The sequence below is a fragment of the Diabrotica virgifera genome, chromosome 7 (genome assembly GCF_917563875.1).
Source record: "Diabrotica virgifera virgifera chromosome 7, PGI_DIABVI_V3a".
Lineage (NCBI taxonomy): Eukaryota > Metazoa > Arthropoda > Insecta > Coleoptera > Chrysomelidae > Diabrotica > Diabrotica virgifera.
The window spans coordinates 209,022,168-209,049,669 of record NC_065449.1 but is presented as its reverse complement, the minus strand read 5'-3'; the positions used below and the strand labels follow the sequence as shown (position 1 = coordinate 209,049,669).

The window sequence follows — 27,502 nt, the reverse complement described above, 5'->3', positions numbered from 1 at the left end:
AAACATATTAAAGAGTAATACCATCTAGTTTCTTTGTTATTAAAGATATCAGAGAAATTAAAAAATCAAAATATCCAAAAAATATGAGACTACAACATAATATCGGGGTATACTCACCTTTGTGCCTTTTTCTCCCTACAAAGTGTCTCAAACTTTTGTTTCGGTTAAAACACATGTTAAATTACAAAACCGTTTATTTTTTTTGTTTCTAAAGATATCAGGGACATTCAAACAGCAGCATGTTCACAAAACATAAGACTACAATATTATTCTGATGTATACTCACATTTGTACCTCGTTCTCCCTACAGGGTGTCTCAAACTTAACACAAGAAAAACATATTTTTTTCTTCCACCCGGTATAAGTACAAAAAATAAGTTTGAGTAAACCTTTGCACAACTATGTAAATACTAAAGAAAAGGCTAAAATAAAAAAAAATAGCGGAATCCGTCTGTTCGCGAAAAAATCAACTATGAAAATCAGCAGAATTTTCTATATCCCTAACTTTTGACGAGCAGTTTATAGCTTTGCCTCGTATTAGGTAGATTCACTTTTAATTCTGAAATTTGTGGTTTTGTTCTAGTAGAGGTTTTTAATTAGTCTCAGATCTTCGTTGATAATTCCTGCCTGACTTTTTAGGAAGTATTTGGATCATCTTGGCGTGTTGTACTCTATCAAATGCTTTCTAAGACGTCGTAATTGACTTATTTCCATCTTTGGACTTAGAATTTTACTGAGAACGGAGCCTCTGTAGTACCTACCAAAATAGCACTTATGAACTTCAACGGCTTGAAGAAAATTTGACTCTCACTTAGCTTGTAAATTATTTGATGGATTACCTTAATCTATTGTTTTGTTCGTATTTCTTAAATTGGTTTTTCAGAAGTAAAATAAATTCGGACTTGAGCCAGTTTGTTGGTATTTTTCTAGATTTATATGTATTTTGTTGAGTGTCTTTGTAGTTTTTACTATTGATTTAATTCGTTGTTTATCAATTTGAGTAGTCATGCTTCTGCATTATCGCGGCTTGCTGCTTTACTATCCTTTCGCTGTGTTATTACAGAATGAACTTCCATATTCGTAAAATATTCTTTATCTCAAAAGTGTTATATCTTTGACTTCAAATAGTTTCTCTAAGTATTCTTTCCACGTTCGTATTTTACTCTGTTTGTTCAGGATCATGCTTTCGCCAGAATCAGTTAGATTCTATCTCCGCGTTAGTCCAGCTGAGTCCTTTATCTTTTCTTGTGTACATTGTTACCACCGTGTTTTAACTGTAGAGTTTTAATTATTGCTTCGCGTTTTTCTATTGTTTTTTTTCTTCATTCTCTGATTTTCCCTTTTCATTGTTATATTTATCGCTATATATCTGTCTAGGTTATATTTGGCTTTTATTCTTCCATTGAAGAGGTAGGTATATAAAAATCCACATAAAGCACAAGATAATATTATAATACTTAATAATAGCAATACTTATGTATATGAAAATTAAGTTCTTACCTAGGATCAACATTAGCCGTAGCTTCATCCAATACCAATATTTTGTTGTTTTTTAGAACTGCCCTGGCTAAACATACTAACTGTCTTTGACCAAGACTAAAGTTACCACCTCCTTCTGCAACTTGGAAGTCTAACGAATCAATACTTTCCCTTAAATCTACCTAAAATGTGAGATTGGGTATGAGTTTTTCACAAGGAAGTACAAAAAGCAAAATTGTAAAAAATATAGACTGTACTAATTTCTTTTCGCTCCTAGAAAAAATACTGTCTTTCCGTTGATAAAACGCCTAGTTAGCCCGATCAGGGGACACAAAATTTTACGAAAACCTCCAAAAAAATAAAGGAAGGATGAAAATTTGGGAATAGCTAGTTGAAATTGTCTATTATTATATAAGAAACAGTTTACAATTCTACATCCCCTCCATTTTACAAAAATTGGAAAATATGGGGTGAAACATATTTTCTCGGGAGTGAAAAAATATACGTTCAAAATAAGCCCGGAATTGGATAAAATGACTAATTCTAAGCAACTTCTGTTCTATAGAGTTTTTTCACTAAGTCAATATTTTCGAGTTATTTACGAGTGAAAGTATCCACTTTTAACGAAAAAAACACATGTTTTTAACTCAAAAAGTAAGTATTCTAGCGAAAAAAATATTCTTAGTAAAAATATAGCTTATAAAAAATTGAAAAAAATGGTATACGCTTGAGGTCTGCAGACCCAGCAGAAGCAGAGTTGCAGCTAATGAAAGTAGGTTCTTCTTCGTCAAATTCCAAATCGAATGTTTCAATGTGAAATAACCAAAAAACAGAGCACTTTTTGGGGAAAATTCATTATAACTTTTTTAAAGTGTTTAAAATAAGGTTTATTTTTGTTTTTTAAAAAAACTTCTAATGTTAAAAATAAGTGAGTTACGCTCAAATTATTGTTGGTCCCTTTCATTTTTTGGTACAAAAATCGCGAAAATCACCCCCTAATTAGCTTCCCAAAATAAAATTAATCATTACCGCTTCACAAGTTACTTTACTTATGTATTTTTTATATTATCTATAAGTTTCATTGGTTCAAAGTGCTCATTTTTGAAAAGAATTGGGTTTAAAATAAAACATTTTTTTTAAAAGACTAAGTTTTTCAACCTAATGAAAATATTTGTAAATTAAATATTTATAAATTAAATATTATATTAGTATTACTCCTATAGAGTAACTAGGTCCATTTTCCGTTGGAACTTACCACGCTGCAGACGGGGGTTGTGAATTGCACAGTGTAGAATTCCTTCCCTTTTGTCTTCACTGCAGCATCCATTTGGCTTGCATATTGTAGAAGCCTTGGAGGTGTCACCAGGAAGATGGGCCAATAAGTTTTTCAATTAATTTTTTTTTTTCAATTAAAATTTTTTTAAAAATATTTAATTTACAAATATTTTCATTAGGTTGAAAAACTTAGTCTTTTATTTAGCAGATGCCGCTACGCACCTACTACCTTCTCGTCAGTTGCAATGGGGGATTAATATGTCGAAAATTTTTACCTGGACCAGAGAAAGCAGCCTATGCAGTCTCTCATGAACTTCCAACAAGAGGTGAAATCGTCGATAAGAGTGCTGGCTGCACCCTCTGATCTAGGTAAAAATTAAGACAGTTTTGGCTTCGCATTGCAACTGAATAAAAATGGTATACATTTTCATTTTTTTTTAATTAAAAAAAAATGGAATTGTTCATGAAATTAACTTAAAAATTATAAGTAAGTAATATCAAAAATCTTAACGAGTAAAAAATGTACGTTTTGCTTTTCTGAATATTTTTGTGCTTTTTGTTTTCTTGTTAGACCAAAATTGGGTATGCTATGTCTGTTCAAAATTTGCCTAAACTTGTGATTAGTTACTCGTTCAAGCAATTTTAAATACAGCTGTTTTAAAAATAAGCACTTTGAACCGATGAAACTTACAGATCATATAAAAAATACATAAGCAAAATAACTTGTGAAGTGGTAATGATAAAATTTATTTGTCATGCTAATTAGGGGGTGATTATCACGATTTTTTTACCAAAAAATAAAAGGGACCAACAATATTTTGAGCGTAACTCACTTACTTTTAATGTTTTTTTAAAAACAAAAATAAATCTTTCTTAAACACTTTAAAAAAGTTGAAATGATTTCCCCGAAAATTGGAATTTGGAACTTGATGAAGACGAACCCACTTTTCATTAGCTACAACTCGGCTTCTACTGGGTCTACAGACCTCAAGCATACACCATTTTTTTCAGTTTTTTATAAGCTATAATTTTGCTAAGAATATTTTTTTCGCTCAAACACTTAATTTTTGAGTTATTTCTGAAAAACCGTCCAAAAACATGTTTTTTTCTGTTAAAAATGAACATATTCACTTGCAAATAACTCGAAAAGTATTGACTTAGGGAAAAACTCTATAGAACAAAAGTTGCTTAGAATTAGTCATTTTATCCAATTCCGGACTTATTTTGAATGTATATTTTCACTTTCGAGAGGGGGGTATTCCCCTCCATTTTTGTAAAATGGAGGGGATGTAGAATTGTAAACTTTTTCTTATATAATAATAGACAATTTCAACTACCTATTCCCAAATTTTCATCCTTTCTTTATTTTTTTTGGGGTCAGACTGTTCTTTGATCGGGCTAAGTGTAAATATTTTCACCTTACAGCTATCCTAGGAGTTTACCTAATACCTAAAAAATACATAAAAAAATATACCTGTTCCAAAGCTTTCCAAATTTTCTCATCATCGAATTCATTAAATGGATCTAGATTATATCTTAATGTTGCTGAAAATAATACTGGTTCCTGAGGTATTATTGAGATTTTCTTCCTTAAATCAGTTAGTCCCAAATTTTTAGTGTCCACTCCATCTACGAAAATAGAGCCTTTAGTCGGAGCAAGACGAAAGAGAGCTGCAATAAGCGATGATTTTCCCGCACCTGTTCTGCCTACTATGCCAACCTAAAAATAATAACAAATTAATTAAAATCCTTTATAAAAGGTATATAATTTACTAAAATTTCCGTAAAGGGCTACATCACAAGTACAGAACGTTTTCGATCTGAATACGGATCATCATCAGTGCTGAACAGGATGTTCACATGCTTAGCCCCCAAAATTGAAAATATATGGGTAAAGACCCTTTAAAATGATACAGTCATGGATACATTGACAAACATTCTTTTAACTAACATGGATGTTACAAAAATAATACATGATTAAGCACCGGGCACTATTTGATCCTCACATGAGTTGAGACATGTTCTGATGTTCAGCTACCTGATATCTTGAACGGTCTATGGCCACTAGGGTGGATCGATTATCGCAATATTTTAAAAAAATTGACACATTGATTTGGAATACCCACCAAAAGTTTCTTTTAGTAACGAGAATAAAAAAGTGTTTTTACAACTTTTTGATAAAATTACATCTTCTGCCCTCTACCGGCCTTTGAAAAACGAAAAAAATAATGTTGGAGTAATAACCACAAAATAAAAAAAATTTACAAATTGAATTTGAATACCCACCAAAATTTACCTTTAGTAACGACAATAAGAAAGTATTATTACGACTTTTGGATAAAATGACCTCTTCTGTCCTCTACAGGCTTTAGAAAAACGAACAAAAAAAAAACAATTTTTTGTCATTATTAACAGAAGCCTGGTTCTGGCGGTCCTGGTTTGTTTAGTATATTGGTCCCCTCTTCGGGGTGCGGGGGTGCTGCGACTTTGGACTTTTAAGAAACAAACTGAGAAGAGCAAGAAATCAATTAAGAAAAGGTTTTATGCAAAACTCCCCCGAAACTTTGAAGGACATATATTTTGACGGAAGGGAAGAATAAACCTTTGTTATCGAAAATATTGAAGGCAAACCCCACAGAAGAACCGCACTCAAAGAGCATGTTTCATTAGTTCGAGAGCCAGGCTCCATATTTTTAGGTCACGCAGTACCCCTTTCTGGATCGGTTCTAAGCATTTGTCAAAGTATTGTGAACTTTTTAGAGAGTTATAGGTATAATCTAGAAGAACTAGTGGTAGTAGAATATGACGGAACTGTGGTAAATACGGGAAGAAAAAATGGTATAATTTCTCAACGAGAGTTAAAGTTAGGCCGCCCTTTACAAAGATTTATCTGCCAGCTTTACGCTAATGAATTGTCTTTACGGCACCTTTTCCAAAAGCTTGACGGTCAAACTCAAAGTCCAAGAGCTTTTGCAGGAACTATAGGAAATCAAATAGTGCATTGCGAAAATATGCCGGTTGTAAACTGTGACATTATTGACTGTGAGTTACCAGAAGTAGATTTAATTAACTTTACTGCCAATCAGAAATATTGGTTTCTAATTTATGTCGCAATTTCTACAGGGGAATGCTCTGTGGATTTATTAAACAAAAGCCCTGGAAAGTTAAGTCATTCTCAATGGCTAACGTTGGTGAATCGCATTATACGTCTTTATGTTTGCACTGAAAATCCAACATCAGAATTAAAGGAACTGACCAAATTTATTGTCACGGTTTATGCTCCCTTATGGTTTCAGATCAAATGCAATTCATTATGTGTGAATGATGCAAAGCATGTTTTACAAACAATTAAGCGTAGTCGATACTTAGAGCAAAATTTGAAAAGTTTTATAGACCCTGTAATTCAAAGAAATGCGTATTTTATACATCGGGAAAATCTTCTGGTATGCATGCTGCATGACACTCACCTGCATATAAGAGAGCTTCAGAGAGCTCACCACTTGGTCGCATTCTCAATGCAAAAACTAAGGCCAATAATGATTCATCTAACATCCGACCTTTTATTATTCCACAAATTAATTTTGAAGCAGATGACTATATTGATCTTATTGATTGACAAACCAATAAAATAACTTGCCCTCCATTGCTTCAAGGTTTGAAAGTAGAGAATTTGAAAAATATTATTTCTGGTTCTCCTGATAAAATCATTGAGATCGCTACATTTCCCTGTCACAGTCAATCTGCTAGTGTAAGAGATAGAGCCGAAAAATCATCGTCATATGTAATATGGAGTTTGGCATGTGAAATGTGTCTATTTAATATTGATAATTATGACCTCTTTCAGGCTGACACCTCAGTAGATACAGGAAGTAGCAATAAGGGATGAAAGGGGAAAGTTAGTGTAGTCTGTAAAGGTTTTCACCTCCTATTTTGTTAAACCTCCATCGATTTGCATGAAAATTAGTAACTAGTTAGAACATACCTCAGGAAATAAAAATCATTTGGTGCCAACTTGCACTTTTACCCTGGGGGTGGATACCACCCCTTCTCGGAGGTGAAAACGATTTTATTAAAAATAACCCCACAAATCGATAGAGGGACAAATTATAAGTAAAATTTTTTATATCATGTTATTAAAATAAATAAATACTTTTTGAGTTATTAAAGATCAAAGATTTGTCTGTTTAAGAGCACATGCGGGAAGTTACGGATGATAAAAAGAACAGATTAATTAATTGTATGTTATTAAAATATTATGTTTATATTATTTCGATATTATAAATTTACCAAAAGTGTGAGCGGCCGTGGGTAACGGCATAAACGCTGGCCTCATACGCCAGTAGACGTGGGTTCGATCCCTGCCAAAGACAAACCATTTTCATTTCCAATAATGACACGAGCCGTCTCACCGTGCCTCGGAGAGTACGTTAAGCCGTCGGTCCCCCTGGGCTAGTGTATATCGACACTAGTTACTTGAAACAGGGTTAAAGATGTAATTGGCGCTGGAACTATCCGAAAGGATCTCCCCGGCAAAAATGCCATACGATATTATTATTATTATACCAAAAGTGTATTCGAATATGTCAAATGTACCCATTATTGGACACCCCCCAGTTTCTGGACATATTCAGTTTATAATGAAAAATAAAATTCAATTATACATCGAAATAATATAAAAATAATATTTTACTAACATACAATCAATTAACATGTTCTTTTTATCATCCGTAACTTCACGCATATGCTCTTTAGACAAATCTTTGATCTTTAATAACTCAAAAAGTGCAAGTGGCACCAATTCAGTTTTGTTTCTTGAGGTATGCTCTAACTAGTCACCAATTTTCATGCAAATCTATAGAGGTTTAACAAAATAGGAGGTGAAAACCTTTAATCACTGCACTAACTTTCCCCTTTCATCCCTTATTGCTACTTCCTTTATCCACTGAGGTGTCAGCCTGAAAAGGGTCATAATTGTCAATATAAAATGGACAGATTTTACAGGAAAAACTCCATATTACTTATGACGATGATTTTTCGGCTCTAGCTCTCCGTCTATGCAGAGAGAATCGTGAAGGTTGTAACTGAAGCATCTTCATCGGTTATTGGATCACAAAAAAGAGACAATTTTATCAAAGCAAAAATTGATTCGTGCAAAGATATGCCAAAATTTGAGTCCAAAAAAGGTAATTAAAATTAAGGGGGAGGGTAGGGAGTGGGTCGAAGAATAAATATGACATATTTAAAAAATATTTCAATTGGATATCATCTTTATAATAATAACCTGTACTTTTTTTTCTCTGATTCTGGCCTTGGTTAACTAGAACCTTTAGCCACGTAATTGTATAACTCCTCACTAACTCAGGTGTAATGTGTAGTGTGTGTGTTGAGTAAGTGTCTTGTTACTTTGCAAAGTCGACGTCATTGTCTTTGCAAAGAGACGCTAATTGTATCCGAACGTCTGCGGCCCCTCCGGTGAGTACCGATCCCACAAGGACAGAAACTATTTTCACCTATTAATTTATAATAAATGAAAAAATTCCTGATCCTGGTGAGATTCGAACTCACTACCATTCGGAACTTTCGATCCAAAGGTTAGGCGCTCTTACCACTGAGCCACAGAGGGGGTTAACATGTACTTATTACTTAACTTTTCAATTAAAATTATAAGTTCGTATTTTTTATTTTTTCTTATTTTTTCAACCCCGGTAAAGGGCAGAAGATGAAATTTTTTTGAAAAATCGCAAATAAAGATTTGGTTTGTAATACTAATTGGCAACTTTTGCGCACTATTCCAAAACAGTTTTCGCAACTTCGATTTTTCGATCCACCCTAATGGCCACTAATCGACCAATCGTTGCCGTCGACCTTTCAAGATATGAGGTAGCTGAACCTCAGGACGTGTCCCAACTCATGTGATGGTCAAATGGTGCCCGGTGCTTAATCATGGACAAATATCAAATCGACATCAAATAGACGCAATAGGGCTTTTCATTCACATTCATTTGTTTCGAGCTTCTGTCATGTGTCACATAATATTAATATATCTACGTCATACGTTATTGGTATTTACAAATGATACAAACCAAAGACGTACGGCGTAGATATATTAATATTATGTGACACATGACAGAAGCTCGAACCCAGCAAACAGGTTTGAGCCCAGTTACGTGATGTTTACGTTAAATTTACGGCAAATTTCAACGAATACGTAACTCGGTGATTTATAACGGGAAAAAAACGTATTTCAGTGCCAAATCATTCACCTAGCATTAGGGCTTCCTTTATACATGTTTGACATTAGAAATAATATAAAATCATAATGACGAATATAGTACATGTTTTTTACATCACGAAACAAAAATAACTTCCTTTGGTTAAATTTTGAGAAATATTTTGGAAAACAAAATTTTACAACGGTGTTGGTTAAATACGTATCGCTTGAATTTTACTCACTGTATTTTATGGACGTCGAAAAATTAGATGTATTTCACGTAAAAGTAATGTAAATAATACCAATATTTAAACAAAAAGTTTATGATTTCGCTTTTAAAATCATTTAAGCATAACTATTTCAATCCAACCTTGATTTGACGCTATTTTTTTCTTTAAAAGTATCACAGGAGCTAAAATGATGAAAGTATCACAGTTGAGTCTAATTTTCAAATCGCGCGCGGTGATGACGTACTACCAAGCCTTTCTCCTCCTTTAAATACTATCACGTGACCACGGTACATGATTAACATAGTTGGTTCGAAAGCTAAATTAATCGATTTATCTAATAGATACGTTTAGATAGGATTATTTTTTTATATTATTCTGGTATTGAAATAGATTTTTAGTAAGACCAATTAGTTAATAGTAGAAGAAATTTAAAAACAAAAAGAAAATACGTAATACTAATTTAAAGTAAGTAGAATATAGTTTAACTGTAATTTAAAAATAATTGATTTTTAAAATCGATTATCATAACCACTAATATCAGCTTCTCACAATAAAAAGTGAAAGTGAAACGTGAAGAGCTTTATTTCATGTTTATTTCCTTCGTTTTATTTTAGGCGGGTTTATTTATAATAATGTCTTCCGTATTAACGTTTACCTCACTGCTCGAGGGTTGAAGTGCCGATGATGCAATTAGAAAAAAACAAGAAAGTGTCGAAGTGTCCTCCTAGAAATAAAAAGTGACCTGTGTACTGTGTACTGTGTACTGTGCCTGTGTTGTATTTTGTGTTGGCAAATTTTTGAATGTGTCTTTAGGTCGGTACCATTTTTGGTTCATTATATTGTATAATAATAATTACACAAGACAAATGTTTTAAAGTCTCTAAATTCTACTAAATAAATACATTGTTAATACTTTATATTATGCTTGTTTTATTTATATCATATGATAATAATTACGTGATTCATAAGTTAATTAAGGTCGAATTATTTACGTGAACCTAGGACGTATCTTTCACGTGAATACTAATATATACATTCCCTAAAAGATACGTTAATCAACACGTATTTGCAACGTGAATTTCCCGAAACATTTTATTGCTATTTAAGGTAAATAACACGTCTATTGAAGACGAGTTATTCACGTAATTTAAAGACGTATTTTCAATGTGACATTCCAACCAAATTTTCACGTGAAATTAACGTAAGCAATTTACGTATATTGGTGACAAATGTACCCAAAATTCACGTAATTAACACGTCGGTCTGTTTGCTGGGAAACAAATGACAATCCATGAAAAGCCCTATTGCGACATCTATAATCTAAAATATACATTCCACACCCGTCAGTTGGGTGGTTGGCTTTGAAACAGAATTAAATCTTAACTGTCTTTCAAAACCTCATATCTTTTAGTAGATATAGTAGAAGTAGTTCTACTCATATTTTGAGTACCTACTATTAAATAAATTGAATGAATCTAGAAGGTACTTACCTTTTGCCCAGGTTTTATAACGAAGTTGAGATTGTTTAAAACTGGAGGATCATTCACCACATATATTAAAGATAAGTTTCTGAATTCTAGAAGACCTTCCTTGGGCCAGACACCCTTAGGTATTTTTTCTAAAATAATTTAAAAATATTAAAAATTAGTAGTTGTTCATGATTAGATTGTAGTGGCGCAGAGAGGAAAGTTTGGGAATGCTAAAAAACAGAAAAAAAAACAGTAAATGAATTTGTACAAACAAAGGGGATACCGACTGAGACATGTGAAAATACTTCAGAGAACTCTACAAAGGTGAAGAAGCCAATGAGGAACACGATTACAAAATAGAAGACAAATATATCACTAAAGAAACTGAAGTAGAAGCGAGAATGAAGATCTTAAAGAATAGTTGATCGCCAGCTACTGATGGAATACCGAACGAACTGCTGAAATACGGCGGTCAGGAACTAACTAATTGTATCACAACATTGTTTAACAAAATCTTAGAAAGAGCAGAGATATCACAAGATTAGCACACCAGTATCACATCACAATACCGATTTTTAAGAAAGAACAAATAACATGTCCGGACAACTACAGAGGAATAACTCTCATAAATACGACAATGAAGTTCTTCACAGGCACAATCAAGGATAAATTGGAATCAGAGATAAAGAACAGAGAAGAACAGCAAGGATTAAGAAAAGACAGGCAAAAATGGATACCGGCAACCATTGTGGAAGTCATAAAACAAATGAACAATAACAACATGACAAAAATTAAAACAAACGACACCACTACGGCCAACATACCAACATCAGGGGGAATCAGGCAAGGGGGCAACACCAGAAGGAATCACCGTTTCTATTCAATATGCTAATAGATGAAATAATAAAATATGGAATCGCTACTACTAGGATACAGACTCGGTCACCGTAGAATCAGTATAGTGTGCTATACGGATGATGCAGTCCTTATTGCAGATGATGAGGACGACCTACAAAGACAACTTTATCGATTCTGCCAAGCATGTCGACGACTCAACAGGAACATATCCATGCAGAAAACAAAATGCATTACCGTTGCAAAAGATCCAATTAGATGCAAGCTCGTGGTAGAGGGGAAACCCATAGAACAGCTAAACCAGTTCAAATATCTAGGTGTAGATTTATCAAGTTACCATGACCCAGCTAGAGACCTAAGAGGATAAGTAAACAAGGCGGCAGTCATGTCCGGATGTTTGAGATATGTGGTCTGGAGTAACCCATATATGAGAATGTACAGCAAAGTTAGAATTTATAAAACTTGCATCATACCTTTTATGACCTATGGTATTGAATCAAGAGAAGACACCAATAAAACCGAAAGTATGCTATGAACAACCGAAATAAAGACACTTAGAGCAACAGCAGGGAAGACAAGAAGGGATAGAATACGAAACAACATCATCAGTGAACAATGTGGCGTGCAAGATGTAGTAAGTAGCAAATAATAAAGTTTTGTAATCTCGTGAGTCATAAACTAAATCGTTTTACAGATATTTTGACGCTTTTCTTTCTTGTTAATAATTCTACCTCTCACTTTATTCCTTTTTTTAATATTTTTCAATAAGCTTGATATTTCTATTGATTTTCTTGTATGGTGTGTTACTCAGATGATGCAGCAATTATTGCTGAATCAGAAGATGATCTTCAGAGACAGCTCTTTCAGTTCTTTCAAGTAAGCCGCTAACTAAATATGAAAATTTCTACCAACAAAACTAAATGTATGACAATAGCAAAAGATCCGCTCAGATGTAAGTTAGTGATTGAGAACAACCCCATAGAACAGGTGATGTCATTCAGATATCTGGGCATAGATATATCAAGCACTCACGACCCAGTAAAAGACCTAAGGAGTCAGATCAACAAAGCATCTGCATTCTCAGGATGTCTGCGGGAGATAGTCTGGTCAAATCCGTATATGCGCACAGATAGTAAAATTAGAATCTACAAGACTTGCATACGACCGATCATGACATATGGCATAGAAGTGCGCGAAGACACCAACAAAACGAAACAGATGCTAAGAGTTGCCAAAATGAAAACCCTAAGAACAATAGCGGGGAAAACAAGAAGACGCAGAGTAAGAAATACAGACATTAGAGAGCAATGCAAAATTCAAGATATTGTAAGAAGGGGAAGGCAGCGCAAAAGGATGTGGTACAACCATGTAAGACTAATGGATGAGAATAGACTCCCTAGAGAATAACCCGCCCGGTTCAAGACCCCCCGAAAGACCACCTAAAAGATGGAGGGATTGTTGGCAATCTACCTCCCAGGAAATTAACCAGAGGCAGTTTCAGATTTAAACAGATCAATATATCTCCAAGAAGTAAAAGAAGAAGAAGAAGGTTTTCTTGTCTTTTATATCACTACTTTTGTATAGTTTACTAAATTTTTTACAGATTCATGAATATTATTGCTTATATAGGTAAAAATAAAAAGAGATAGGCTCTGCATATAATCCAAACAAAGCAGCCATCTGAAGCTATCTATTCCTAACCCGGACATCTTGTCTATTAGCGCACCCTATGTAAGGCACAGCTGAATCTTATGTTTGTGCGTCACAGTGTTGCCATGCCATTTCTTTCATAATTTCAATGAATGTTAAATGTACCTACAAGAATAATAGAATAAGAACGTTTACTTCTTCGTCATTATACTAGGTATAATGACAAATGAGGTGTCTAATGAAAGCTTATAATCCAAGGATAGTACTAATGGTGAGAAATTAGACCTAGATTGTCTGTCCCTCAAAAAATAAGTGTTATATTGGGGATTTCTAATGTCGACATTAAAAGTTGCACTATTTTTTTTTCTATAAAACATTTTGATCTAAAACTTACCAGAAAACTTCTTTGTACTCTCTACTTTCAAATAAACGTGATTAAGAAGCTAAATTTTAAACTTCGTCACACAACTTTTGCGATTAAACTTTGCAATGCACAAATCTGCACCTTTTTCTTTGAAAAATTCATAACCTTTATCATGATAAGAATAAAAACTTAAAGCAGGTACCTTTGTCTTCAGAAATGTTAGAGCTATATACTGTAAAAATTTCAGAAAAAAATATTAAAATGGAACAGAGTTGTAGCGAGGTAAACGCAGAAAAACGTGATTTTATTAATTTTTTTTAAGTTAAAATTGCGAGTTTGACAATGTTCCCCCACATAAAATTCAAAATAAACCTCATTTTCGTTTTCAGCACCCTCGAAAATATAAAGTATGAATAAAATTAGTCATTCACCCCTCCGTGGTCAGTATCTCGAAAACTGAGCGCTTTGTTGATGGTGTAGGTATATCACAAAAAATTGTAACGTGATAGTATAAAAAAATAGAGGATGCGGCAACGGTGTTACAAGTGATGGTCGGATCCAATGTCAAAATCTACACAGACATATTAGGGTGCACTAATAACCAAGATGTACCCTAACCACTAACCATCTTATTTAAACTTAGAGACCTATCAAATTTACTAACCTTTTGGTGTTTCAAATGGACCTTCCGTTTCTATTTTTGTATATTGCAGAGTCCGTTCTACACTGGTAAGTTGATTGATAAAGTCTGCTAACTGTCTCACTCCATACTGTGACAATCCAATTAGTACTGAGCCTTGGGAAACCGCTAGACCTACTAGACTACCATCTACATTGGTAACTGTAAAAAATTATATTATTTTTGAAGAGTGGATAAATAAATATAAAATTATAAATATGTACTTTAGTCCATTGAAATGTTACATTTTTAGGCCGCACCTTGCATTTGTTAAAGGAGTCAATTTTATTTTTTTATTGTGTAGAGGAGATCAGTAGGAGCCTATCAGTAAATTCAAGTTTTTGGGGTCGCCACCCTTGTCCCCGGTCGCCATCTTGGAAAAGGGGTGCAAAGTGGTTTAGAGCTATATCTCGTAAACTACTAAAACCCTACGGAAATTTTCTACAATTTTGTTTTTATTACTTTTTATCGTCAAGTGACCAACAAAAAAGATATAAACAACAGTAAGTAAAAAATTTTTAACAAGTTTCCTTTTAGAGGTTATAACTTTTTTTCAGTTCATTTTACAATAAAATAATATTATACCAATTTTGTTAAGGGGTTTTTCAGCGAACAATTTTTATTATAAAGTTGCTTAATTCTATATATGTATCTTCTCAAATGCTCATAGGGATACAATAAAAACAAAACGTTGGGCTTACTTTTCTATCTGTATATTTTATATTCATACAATAGGGAACTTGCATAAATTTTTAAATTCGAAAAAAATGTTATAAATCACAACAGAACATAATTTAAAACATGTATCAAAGATAAAAAAAGTGTTGTTTGTCTTTCGTTTGGCCCCTAATAGTGTAGGAAACAGAGGTTGAACCTTGCAAAATGGACACAAGTCCGGTTTTATTTTTTTTCTGGCATATCAAGGGGTGCTTATTATAAGACTAACTTTTTCTGAAAAAATTTCGCCCTGGAACCCCCCTTTTCACCCCTTTAAAGGGGGTAATTTATGGTTTTTGCAGAACGTAGCCCTTCCTGTACCTTTTACAAAAAATTTCCTTTATAGAAATATGAAGAGGACTATATTTTCTACGATTTATTTCCGACAGCATCTCTCTATCATCCACCTTTTAGCAAGGGTGGCGCCCCAAAGTTGACAAGTTTTTAAAAAAGATGTTTTTAAAAAATATATATTTTTCCCTAACTGTAACGGAAATTAAAAAGAAATGCTGCGGAAATTATTCACAAATAGATGATTGATTTTTTGGTATAGGTTTCACTTAAGGGTAATTGCCCTTTTTTTAATTACAGGGTGTTACATTTTAAAAAACCCCTTTTTATACCATCTGAACCGTTTATGCTAGAGTAAAAAGACTTTCAGCGATTACCCATGTACTGGTGTTATTTACAAATTTGTATAATGCACCCCCATTTTTTCCCCGGAACCATCCAGAAAAAAAGAAGAATTAATAAATAAAGTGATTTTCTTGGAATCCTTCACACACAATGCCCTTCATTAATATGCTTCATATATCATTTTGTGCAAGTTATTATTACCCATGTATGGACACTAAAAGCGATTTCCTAGTATAACCCCTGTAGCCAAAAACAATAAATAAAATGGGGGGTTGAAATTTTTTTTTGTTTTTTGCTTTTTGATCCATGTGAGCATAAGCTTCATCAATAGTGCTTTTCAAAAATATATATGGTTATTGCAACATCCCTGCGCAAACCACCCCTATCCTTGAAAATATACTGCAGAAACTACCCCTATACCTTATCCAGCATGTTTTTACGATTTTCTCATTACCTATTCATTTTTTTTAAACAAAACTTATACAAGGTTAAAGACCACTATTTACTCTAAAAATTAGGTCCTATTCATTTTTTTCGTTTAAGCAACCGTTACGCCACAGTGGCGCCGTAAACCTCATATATGCTTTGACGGGCTCCAGTTTTTGTTTATTTTTTCGTCATCTGTTTGTTTTATTGATAAAGTACTTATGTAAAATAAAACAACACAGTGTAACCTACAAATCATGATCTATGCACATTTTACATTCTTTGCTCCCCAAAGCTACAGTGGTGGCCCAAAATAAATTTTTTCATATTTTGCCACCTACACGCATTTTATTGCGTTAATGCTACCTTAATAGCACAATATTCACCCCTAAGTGGTCGCTAAGCAGTGGCGGATCCAGGGAGGGGTGATGGGGGTGATGGCACCCCCACCCCTCTCAAACCAAGTGATATTATATTTGAAGATTATAAAAATATTCATTTATTTTTATAGAAATACTTATATTATATTAATATTATTTTTATAAGAATGACTTTTTATGCTTTAGCGACAGTGGCGGATCCAGAATCGTTAAGAGGGGGTGCCAATTGGTTAAATTTCTATAAAAATAAATGAATATTTTTATAATCTTTGAATATAATATCACTTGGTTTGAGAGGGGGGGAGGTGATCACCCCCATCACCCCTCCCTGGATCCGCCAATGCGTAGCGACCACCTAAGGGTAAATATTGTGCTGTTAAGGTAGCATTAATACAATAAAATGCATGTAGGTGGCGAAAATATGCAAAAATTTATTTTGGGCCACCACTGTGGCTTTGGGGAGCAAAGAATGTAAAATGTGCATAAGTCATAATTTGTAGGTTACACTGTGTTGTTTCATTTTGCATAAGTACTTTATCAATAAATCGAACAGATGACGAAAAAATAAACAAAAACTGGAGCCCGTCAAAGCATATATGAGGTTTACGGCGCCACTGTGCCGTAACGGTTGCTTATACGAAAAAATGAATAGGACAAAATTTTTAGAGTAAATAGTGGTCTTTAACCTTGTATAAGTTTTGTTTAAAAAGAATACATAGGTAATGAGAAAATCGTAAAAACATGCTCGCCAAGGAATAGGGGTAGTTTCTGCAGTATATTTTCAAGGATATGGGTGGTTTTCGCAGAGATGTTGCAATAACCATATATATTTTTGAAAAGCACTATTGATGAAGCATATGCCCATATGGATCAAAAAGCAAAAAACAAAAAAAAATTTTCAACCCCCATTTTATTTTTTTTTTTTGCTACAGGGGTTGCACTAGGAAATTGCTTTTGGTGTTCATGCATGGGTAATAATAACATGCACAAAATTATATATGAAGCATATTAATAAAGGGCATTGTGTGTGAAGGATTCCAAGAAAATCAATTTATGTATTAATTCTTCTCTTTTTTGGGGTGGTTTCGGGGAAAAAATGGAGGTGCATTATACAAATTTGTAAATAGCACCAGTACATGGGTAATCGCTGAAAGTCTTTTTACTTTAGCATAAACGGTTCAGATGGTATAAAAAGAGGTTTTTTAAAATGTAACACCCTGTAATTAAAAAAAGGGAAATTATCCTTAAGTGAAACCTATACCAAAAAATCAGTCAATTATTTTTGAATAATTGCCGTAGGATTTCTTCTTAATTTCCGTTACAGTTAGGGAAAAATTTATATTTTTTAAAAACATCTTTTTTAAAAACTTGTCAATTTTAGGGCGCCACCCCCGCTAAACGGTGAATGATAGAGAGATGGTGTTGGAAATAAATCGTAGAAAATATAGTTCTCTTCATATTTCTATAAAAGAAATTTTTTGTAAAAGTTACAGGAAGGGCTACGTTCCGCAAAAACCACAAATTACCCCCTTTAAAGGGGTGGAAAGGGAGGTTCCGGGGCGAAATTTTTTCAGAAAAAGTTAGTCTTATAATAAGCACCCCTTGATATACCAGAAAAAAAATAAAACCGGACTTGTGTCCATTTTGCAAGGTTCAACCTTTGTTTCCTACACTATAAAGACGATTAAAAATTCAAATTAAAACAGGTGGTCCAAAACGCATAGTGACGTCATATAGTTGTGCATGTACATTCTGCACCAACAAAGTAAACAAAATTGTATATAATTTTGAATTAGACACTATAAACGTCAGTAGAAAATACAGTTATGTAACGTCACAAGCGTTTTTGATCGTTTGAACTATTTTACATTGGCTAAGGGTTCTTCCAAACCAAGGCCAGAAAACAGAAAAAAATATATAGATTTTAAATTATCTTCTAAGTTATTATGAGGTTTTACCGCGTGAAAGTTTGGAAATATTATTTTTAAAGGAAACTGAATAATATTACGTAATAAAAAAATGTGTAAGTTCCCTCATGTAGTGTGACCAACTCCAATTCAGTCGAATTCGGGACAAGGCTGAAAAAACTACCTGAAATCCGGGACTTTTCAATGAAAATCGGGCCATTTTTTTAACATAGTACTTTAATATTATCATTTTATTTATTATTTAACATTTTTACCTTGACAATGATATTTTTGATGGGATTTAGCCACAATTGGTTGTAATGATAATTAAATTTTTGTTAGTTTTTGACGTTTCGACTTTCAATCCGGAAATTGTTCTCAAAAAAAGGAAAATTTAGAAAATCAACTAATGATGGATTTCCATGTCAATATAACCTTAGGTTAATATAAAAATGTAATTATCATTAAAACCAATAGTAGCTTAATCCCATCAAAAATATAATTGTCAAACATGCCAAAAGAAAACCGCTTCAGAACATTTTTATGTCGATTACTTCTTACTATTGTAGCGTGTTTCTTAAAATCATATTTGTCTTGAGATGCAATATAATACCACTATATAAAATGTATGCATCTTGGATGTGGTATTAGAATATTACACTCTAGAAATTGTCGACTTTCTTCGTCCCACCAACTCAATTTGATGTGAATTCTTAGAAAAATAACGTATTCAAAATAGAAACCAAAACATCGAAAATTCGGATGGCCCGGAAGCCTTGTCCGGGACGCCGGGACACGACTTCGTAATTCGGGCCGTGTCCCGGATTTTTCGGGCTAGTTGGTCACACTTTAGCATTCGTTTTGACACTGACACTAAGTTTTTTCTGATTTCTGATATATTTGAGTGTTTTAAGGTATATTTTTTAAAATGACCGAAGAGGGTTTTTGTAAAGGGCAGTCTGATAACTTACCTATAGTTGATATGTGTATGGTGGCTACATATTTTCAAAAGAGTGAAAATTTTTCCGTCGGAGAAGTTCGGGGAGTTAAAGCAGATAAGTAAGTACATATATTATGTATATTATAGTCCCATTATACCTACTAATTCTATACTGTGATTTTATTCTGATTATTATTCTCATAAGTATTTAACGATAAAACTTAGTAGGTACACACTTCCTATTAAGTATAGTGATCAAAAAATGTCATTACAATATAAATATTTTCCCATATTTCGCGACGATGCTGTGGCCAAATACCCAAGTAGGTGGAGGCCAATAAACTAAAGAAGAAGAAGAAGAATATACTTACATATAACCCTCCCACATCACTGATATAACCATATAAAAAACTAATGTAAAACTATGTGACGTCACGGGCCGTCTGAACTACTTTAAAATAAAGAAGACTTTAAATTTGTATTTCTAAGTTATTATGAGTTTTTGAAGCGGGAAATTTTGGAAATCTCATTTTTATACAAAACTGAACATTATTATGTAATAAAAAAAATGTGCAAGTTCCCCAGATTATGATTTCAACATTCCTATGCTATTATTAATATATTTTCGACCTTTCTCCCCACTATAAAACTTAGAACCCTAATCATATAGAAAAGGTAAAAGAAGTTGTTTGAGGACAAAATTCGCCGGTCGAGAAGATGAATGACGCAACCGAAAAATGCAAAATTCTTCAGAAGAGCAAAAAATAACGATTTTTGAACATTTAAAATAGGGATTAAATTAAGAGTAATCGTCCAGGAGTATCGGTATGCCGTTTGTTTTTTGACAACGATGGCTTTTATTTTCATCGATATTGGTTCGAATTTCATTATCTTAATTTAATCGCGCCATTTTCAACCCTATCTACAGTTGCGTCATTATGCATCTGAAAAAAGGTCTAACGTAGCGCGTATTTCAGTAACGACGCAACTACCCTATAGTGGCTCAGTACATTTTTACAGTTCGGTCGTTTTTGTATCATCTGTACATAATATTTTAGAAGTTAATTCGCAATAAACAGGAATTAAGAAAATTTGCAGTTACGTCATTCTTCTTCCATACCGGACCGCCTGCTATTAGTTTTATTAAAGTCAAACCTGCCATATCCGGATCAATGTGGCGACAGACCGATCCGGATATGAAAAAATCCGGATATCAAGACCACTACTTCTTTTACAGTCTCTGAAACGTTTTCTCCTTCATACATTCCAGTAATCAACGCCGTCAATCACTTTCGTCGATATACACGTTTTATAGATTCTAAAATACATTATTTCGCCATCTTTTAGTTCTTCTTTTAGTGCATTGTCCAACAGCAGGACTGCCTTTCTCGGTAGATTTCGGTAGATCCGGACAGCGCAGAACCGTCCGGATATGGGGAGGTCCGGATATGACAGGTCCGGATATGGCAGGTTGTACTGTATTATAATTTCTCCTGGGTGGCACAGCAGTCGGTTCCCCTCTACTTAACTTATTCTTACAGTTGTGCTACCTATTTGGCCACGTAAAGATTGGTGGATTTGGCCAGAAGATTGGGGCTGGAAAAAGCATGCAAAATTTTGGGTATCAATCCAAACTTTCAAGCCTCCAGTACCCCTGAGCTTATTAAATTCATCTTTTGCAATGCAATGGAAATTGGAAGAGCATGTGGTTGCCAAAAACCAGATCTCAAAAATGTTCAGCAGTGTGCCTCCATTGTGGTGGTGAAAGTTACAGCAACATCGTGCTCATATCAACATTAGTTTATTGAAGAAAATGAATTGGAAGATGAATTACCGACAATAACGTCAACCCTAACTCTCATTATACCACAAAAATTCACCTCGAATACAGATTCAGATCTTGACTCGCAGCCTGGACCATCGAAAACATGAAAAAATAATAACTATGATAGATCTTTTTCAAGATGTAATAATAAATAATATTATTTTGTCTAGAAATTGTCCGTGGATTAGGTCTATTGGGAATACTACACAAAAAACGCGCCTCCAGACTCTACCTAATAGGTGGCGGGGAAAAGGGTCAAAAATAGCTTAATAATAGGATAGGAATGTTAAAATTATAATAAATAAATATATAGATAGAAACGTATTTAAGTCTAAGGTTTTGTTTTTATCGTATTCCTATGAGAATTCTAAAACCTGGTCAAGTTTGGAGCGCTGTAAAACCTAGATAAATAAATAAAATTAAACAATTTTATAGTCAAAATTATTCGTTACAAAATCCTCTACAAAATCGCCATGATGTTATTTTATTTTGAAATGAACGGAAAAAAGTTATAACCTCCAAAAGGAAAGTTCTTACAAAATTTTCTCTTATTTTTGTTTATAACTTTTTTGTTGGTCACTTGACGATAAAAAGTGATAAATATAAAATTGTAGAAAAGTAATTTTGCTACATTTTACGTGTAATTAAATTTTCTGTAGGGTTGCTAGTTTAGGAGATACAGCGCAAAAGCCCTTTGTACCCCCTTTTCCAAGATGGCGGCCGGGGGACACCTACACATTAAAAAAATAAAATTGACTCCTGTAAGAAATGCAACCCTAAATGTAACATTTCAATGGACTACTTATAAAATTTAAATTTTCACTTTAGTCCAGAAAGCTACTGCGCATCCGCTAGAAAAAATATTCTAATTCAGATTTTTTGCACAATCTTACTCAAAAAGGACTCCTTTTAACAAATTTGCATGTTGCCAGGACCAAAAGGTGGTCAAAAATTTTTTAAACGTTTTTTTTTGTTTTTTTCCTAAATTTATTTTTTTTTGCATGGAAAAAAGTTTTTTTAGGTTTTTTGGATCATTCCAAACAGAAAAGGTCTTTAGTGACTTTTCTCTAAAAATGATAGTTTTTGACATATAAGCGAATAAAAATTGAAAAATTGCGAAATCGGCCATTTTTAGTCCTCAAAAACTATATGAAAAACTGAAAATTTGAATGTTGCCAAGGTAGGTAGATATTCTTTAAACATCGATTGATGAAATCCCTAACAGTTTTTTGCAATACAATATTCAAAACTTCTTTGTTTTTTAATTGCTAATCAAGCGTGCGCGACACTATTTTCCACCGACAGTATGGTGCAAATGAAAGGAATAAATTCGTTATTTCGTAAACCGGCGACTTTAAGGAAAAATCCCTAAACATGTCGATTTTTATTTTTAAGTTATAATATTGTGGCATATGTGATATACTAGTGACGTCATCCATCTGGACGTGATGACGTAATCGATGATTTTTTTAAATGAAAATAGGGGTCGTGTGCTAGCTCATTTGAAAAGTTCTTTAATTCTCTATTCAGTAATATAAACATTTACATAATTATTTATACAGGGTGTCCAAAAAATTTTATTAAATTAAATTATTTGACAAAAAAAGAAGTAGAAGGACACCCTGTATAAATAATTATGTAAATGTTTACATTACTGAATAGAGAATTGAAAAACCTTTCAAATGAGCAACCACACGATCCCTATTCTCATTTAAAAAAATCATCGATTACGTCATCACGCCCAGACGGATGACGTCACTAGTATACCATATATGCCACAATATCATAACTTAAAAATAAAAATCGACCTTTTTCGGGACTTTTCCTTAAAGTCGCCGGTTTACGAAATAACGAATTTATTCCTTTCATTTGCACCATACTGTCGGTGGAAAATAGTGTCGAGCACGCTTGATTAGCAATTAAAAAAAATAGGAGTTTTGAATATTGTATGGCAAAAAACTCTTCGGGATTTCATCAATCGATGTTTAAAGAATATCTACCTACCTTGGCAACATTCAAATTTTCAGTTTTTCACATAGTTTTTGAGGGTTAAAAATGGCCGATTTCGCAATTTTTCAATTTTTAATCGCTTATATGTCAAAAACTATCATTTTTAGAGAAAAGTCACTAAAGACCTTTTCTGTTTGGAATGATCCAAAAAACCTAAAAAAAACTTTTTTCCATGCAAAAAAAATAATTTTAGGAAAAAAACAAAAAAAAACGTTTAAAAAATTTTTGACCATCTTTTGGTCCCGGCAACATGCAAATTTGTTAAAAGGAGTCCTTTTTGAGTAAGATTGTGCAAAAAATCTGAATTAGAATATTTTTCCTAGCGGATGCGCAGTGGCTTTCTGGACTACTTGCACTGTAACCAATAAATATCGATTTTACATATACAGGGTATTTGGTAATGAATGCGCCATAGCATAGCTTAAAGCTTAAAATAGGTCGATTTAAGCTAATTTACCTTAGTACGAAAGTTGATAATAACCGAAATACAGGGTGTCAAAGTTAAACTTTTATTTTATTTATTTTTGAATATTTCCTGACAGGCATGGGATAACAATACGAAATTTGGTAAGTGAGGGTTTTTTGGGACAAGACACCTAAATTTCTTACCAAAAATTATATATCACCCAGAGGGCGCCACATACGTATTTCAGCGCTCATTAAAAAAAAAGAAAATTGTTATTTTAGAAATTACTTTTAGAACATTAGTCCAGGAACCGAAGCATTTCACCTCGCAATTTTTACAGAATGGATCGATTTGCTTGAAAATTTGAGAAAAAGTAGTGGATAGTTCAAGGATCAAAATCTATATGATGCCGAAAGACGCTTTTACCATGGGTCGGTTGCCACCCCATCTTAGGGGTGGAATTTTTTTATTATATTTTGACTGCGAAAGTTGATAAAAACATTCATTCTAAGCAAAAAACGTTCTATACATTTTTTTGATAAAATTAATACTTTTCGATTTATTCGCTATCGAAAATGTTAGTTTTATATAAAAAAAAATCAATGTTTTTCGAAATATACTCATTTACCATTCACTCAATTTTTGCCGTAGAAAAAATTTTTTCAAACCAATTTCTTGGGAATTAAATAACCAACAATTTTGTATAAAAACATTTTTTCGTATATCTGATGCTAATCTTTCTATTTTGAAGAAAATGGCATTTTTTACCAAACTACAAAAAGTCGTTATTCGCTTTTAACTCTAGTTTTTTAAAAACTAATCATTCTAAACCAGTCAAACTTTTAAAATCTATTAATAATACATAAATAAAGAAGAATTAATAAGGCTAATGACTAAAAGCAAAGCTACCTTACATTATTATGCTTCCAATTAGATTTCTTTTTTTTTTGAAAAAAATATATTGATTTTTTAACCGTAACCTTTTTAATTTTTATCTTAGAAAGTTTGTTAAAAAATAATTTTGTAGGTTTTTACAAGATCTATAAGACTATTAATACCAAATCCTTTTAAAATACTCAGTCGCAAAAAGTGGTGACTTTGAAAGGGTTGGTAAAGGTGATTTTTGCATGTTATTACAAGTTTTAATTGCCAATAGCTCACTCAATTTTTACCGTAGAGAAAATTTTTGCAAACCATGTTCTTGGGAATTGTATAAGCTACAATTTTATATTTAAATATTTTTTGTATCTCTGATAATAATCTTTCTATTCTGAAGAAAAGGGAATTTTTACCAAACTTCAAAAATTCGATAATTGCTTTTGACCCCATTTTTTTTTAAAACTAATCATTCTAAACCAGTTAAACTTCTAGAACCTATTAATAATACATAAGTAAAGAAGACGAAATAAGGTCAATGACTAATTTTAATCAGTGTGGTGATTAGGGGTTTGCTTTCGATCACTTTTTCGCTGAAAAATATAGGGCCTGATATTCTTTTCATTATAAGCCACCTAATTTTTGAGCTAAAGACTTTTTTATTTCTGAAGATAGATATTTTTAAATACTTCAAATTAGTTTAAACAAGTGATCCTCGAAAAATGCATAGTTTTCCCGTCTTTTGACTTTGAAACTACAATATTTAGCATTTGCCGAAGAAGACCTAACATATTATAATAAAGTATAGCTCGATTACTATTGGTCTTAAAGAAAATTAAAAAAAAACGGTTTTGTTGATTTTTTCAAAAGGTACATTTTTATTAAGCAAAGTTGTTTTGATAAAACAAAAACTTTTTGAGTTATTTGCAGAAAACTGATTAAAAACATTAATTTTTTTAATATAAAACTAACTTTCGATAGCGAATAAATAGAAAACTATTAATTTTATCAAAAAAATGTATAGAACATTTTTTGCTTAGAATGAATGTTTTTACCAACTTTTGCGGTTAAAATATAATAAAAAATTTTCACCCCCGACATGGGGTGGTAACCACCCCCATGGTAAAAGCGCATTTTGGCATCATATAGATTTTGATCCTTGGACTATCCACTACTTATTCTCAAATTTTCAAGCAAATCGATCCATTCTGTAAAAATTGCGAGGTTTTGTCCTATTTTAAGCTTCATTACTTGGACTACATTTTTTGTGGTGAAATTTGATAATATTGTAACTTCAATTTTGAGTAACTTATTCATACTTACATTTAGTTAAAATGATAAAGCAGCCAATCACACATGCCATGAATATGATGGATACAATATCCAGCCACAATCCAAAGGAGCTCATGCATCCTATTGTTAGGTACCATGCGGACGTGTGGGCATCCTACAAAATATTACCATTGTCAAAAATTTAATTAATTAAAAATGTAATTTTAAATACACCAATAATTGTGGCTCAATCGACTCAATCCCATATAAACGTAATTCTTTTTAAAAAAGAGACATACGATCTGTATAAAGTTTATAATATCCAGGACATCAATGAGGATGATCCAGATCGTCAAATGATGTTTCGTGAAGTAATGCAATCAGCCCTATTCTGTAACTTTTAACAAATCGAATAGAAATGACCAAGTCGAATCGTAATTACCCAAAATCGGAATGTTTGATATCTATCGCGTCATTTTACTTTATCGTACTATATACGTAGTATAGTATAATAGATAAAGTTATAGGATCGTGCAAAAAATTTTTTTTCAGATTTCACTTTTTTTCGACGTTTTGAGTCCCCCTGAGTCTAAAAAGCAAATAAAAAAAAACATGTCGGAAGTATGTACGTACGTACGTATGTCGCCACCGCCCAGCAAAAACTACTGGACCGATTTTGATGAAATTCGGTATGAGTAAGTTTAAGAGAATTTTGTCGAGAAACTAAGCTTTAAAAAAAAAACTCTCAAAGGGGGGCCGAAATAGGGGGGTTATTTTGGGCCCATTTTTGCAAATTTTGACCGAAATGAATGAAATTCAACTCAAAGTAAGCTCATCGATAGTTAAATAAAAATATGGAATTTGACATTTCCAAATTCAAAATGGCGGCCAAAATGGCCGACCGCCCACCCGACACATTTGCCTATCTATCTAAAAACTTGTTGAAGATAAGTTTAATTTGAAAAAGTCGTTATATAGTCTAAAGATGGGGCTATAAGAAGGATGTTATCGTTTTTCAGAAAAAGTTACGGGTTGCCTATATTTAAGGGGTCACATTTTGACATAAATTTGAACTAGATTTTCTCAAAAATGGCTCCAAGGAATTTTTTTTATTTTTTGATATATCTTTGATATCCTATCAGTAAATTGAATGACATTAGTCATATATCTTAACTCCCCATAGGAGGGGAGTTATGAATTTTTTATAAAAAAATATTCGAGTGCCCGTAACTTCCTTCTTAATAGAAACTAAAATTTGAAATTTTGCAAACATATATGGTACTTTATTATCTATTATCACAATAAATTTTACCAAAAATATGGCTTCCGGTTGAACCGGAAATGAATAAAAAATCTTAATTTTTTTAGATACGCCCTGTATATTTTAACATATTTTGAAAGAATGCAAAATTACCTTTCCAATGACATAAAATTCATTGCTGTAGCTCAAAAACTCGAAAAGTTACGGTAAATAGAAATTTTGCTATAATCTTATGTGTGTCCTCTCTCACGCGTTCATAGCAGAGCATTATTGTAGGGCAGTCAATGAGGGTATTTGGCTCCGAATTCCATCCTACTACATTGATGTACTTGATATTTTCACAGTAAGTAGGGAATAGCTCAAGAAACAAAATCTACCCTATATACTATGGCGCTTTTATCTTGGGGCGGTTCCCACTTCTTCAAGGGGGTGGAAAATTTGTTGGTCAAAATAAGCAGGAAAGTGGCTAAAGAACCTATTTCTAAGCAAAAACTGGTCTATACTTTTTTTTTGGAACTCAATACTTTTTGAGTTATGCGTAGTTGAAAATTGGCCATTTTCATTGAAAAATGACACCTTTTCGGACGGATTTTTTGTGAATACCTTAAAAACTATGCATCGAACTAAAAACACT

The 27,502-nt window shown here is 32.9% G+C and overlaps 1 protein-coding gene across 1 annotated transcript in view; it reads right to left on the bottom strand.

Moving 5' to 3' along the window:
- Positions 1-27,502, bottom strand: part of LOC126887933 (ATP-binding cassette sub-family C member 4-like) — a 239,916-nt gene that overhangs the window by 13,340 nt on the left and 199,074 nt on the right. Inside the window, exons 13-17 of the mRNA XM_050655871.1 lie at positions 25,659-25,782; positions 14,198-14,374; positions 10,686-10,813; positions 4,229-4,474; positions 1,501-1,661 (exon numbers count right to left, since the gene is read on the bottom strand). Coding sequence (XP_050511828.1) covers positions 1,501-1,661; positions 4,229-4,474; positions 10,686-10,813; positions 14,198-14,374; positions 25,659-25,782 — 836 coding nt within the window. The remainder of the gene's footprint in view (positions 1-1,500; positions 1,662-4,228; positions 4,475-10,685; positions 10,814-14,197; positions 14,375-25,658; positions 25,783-27,502) is intronic.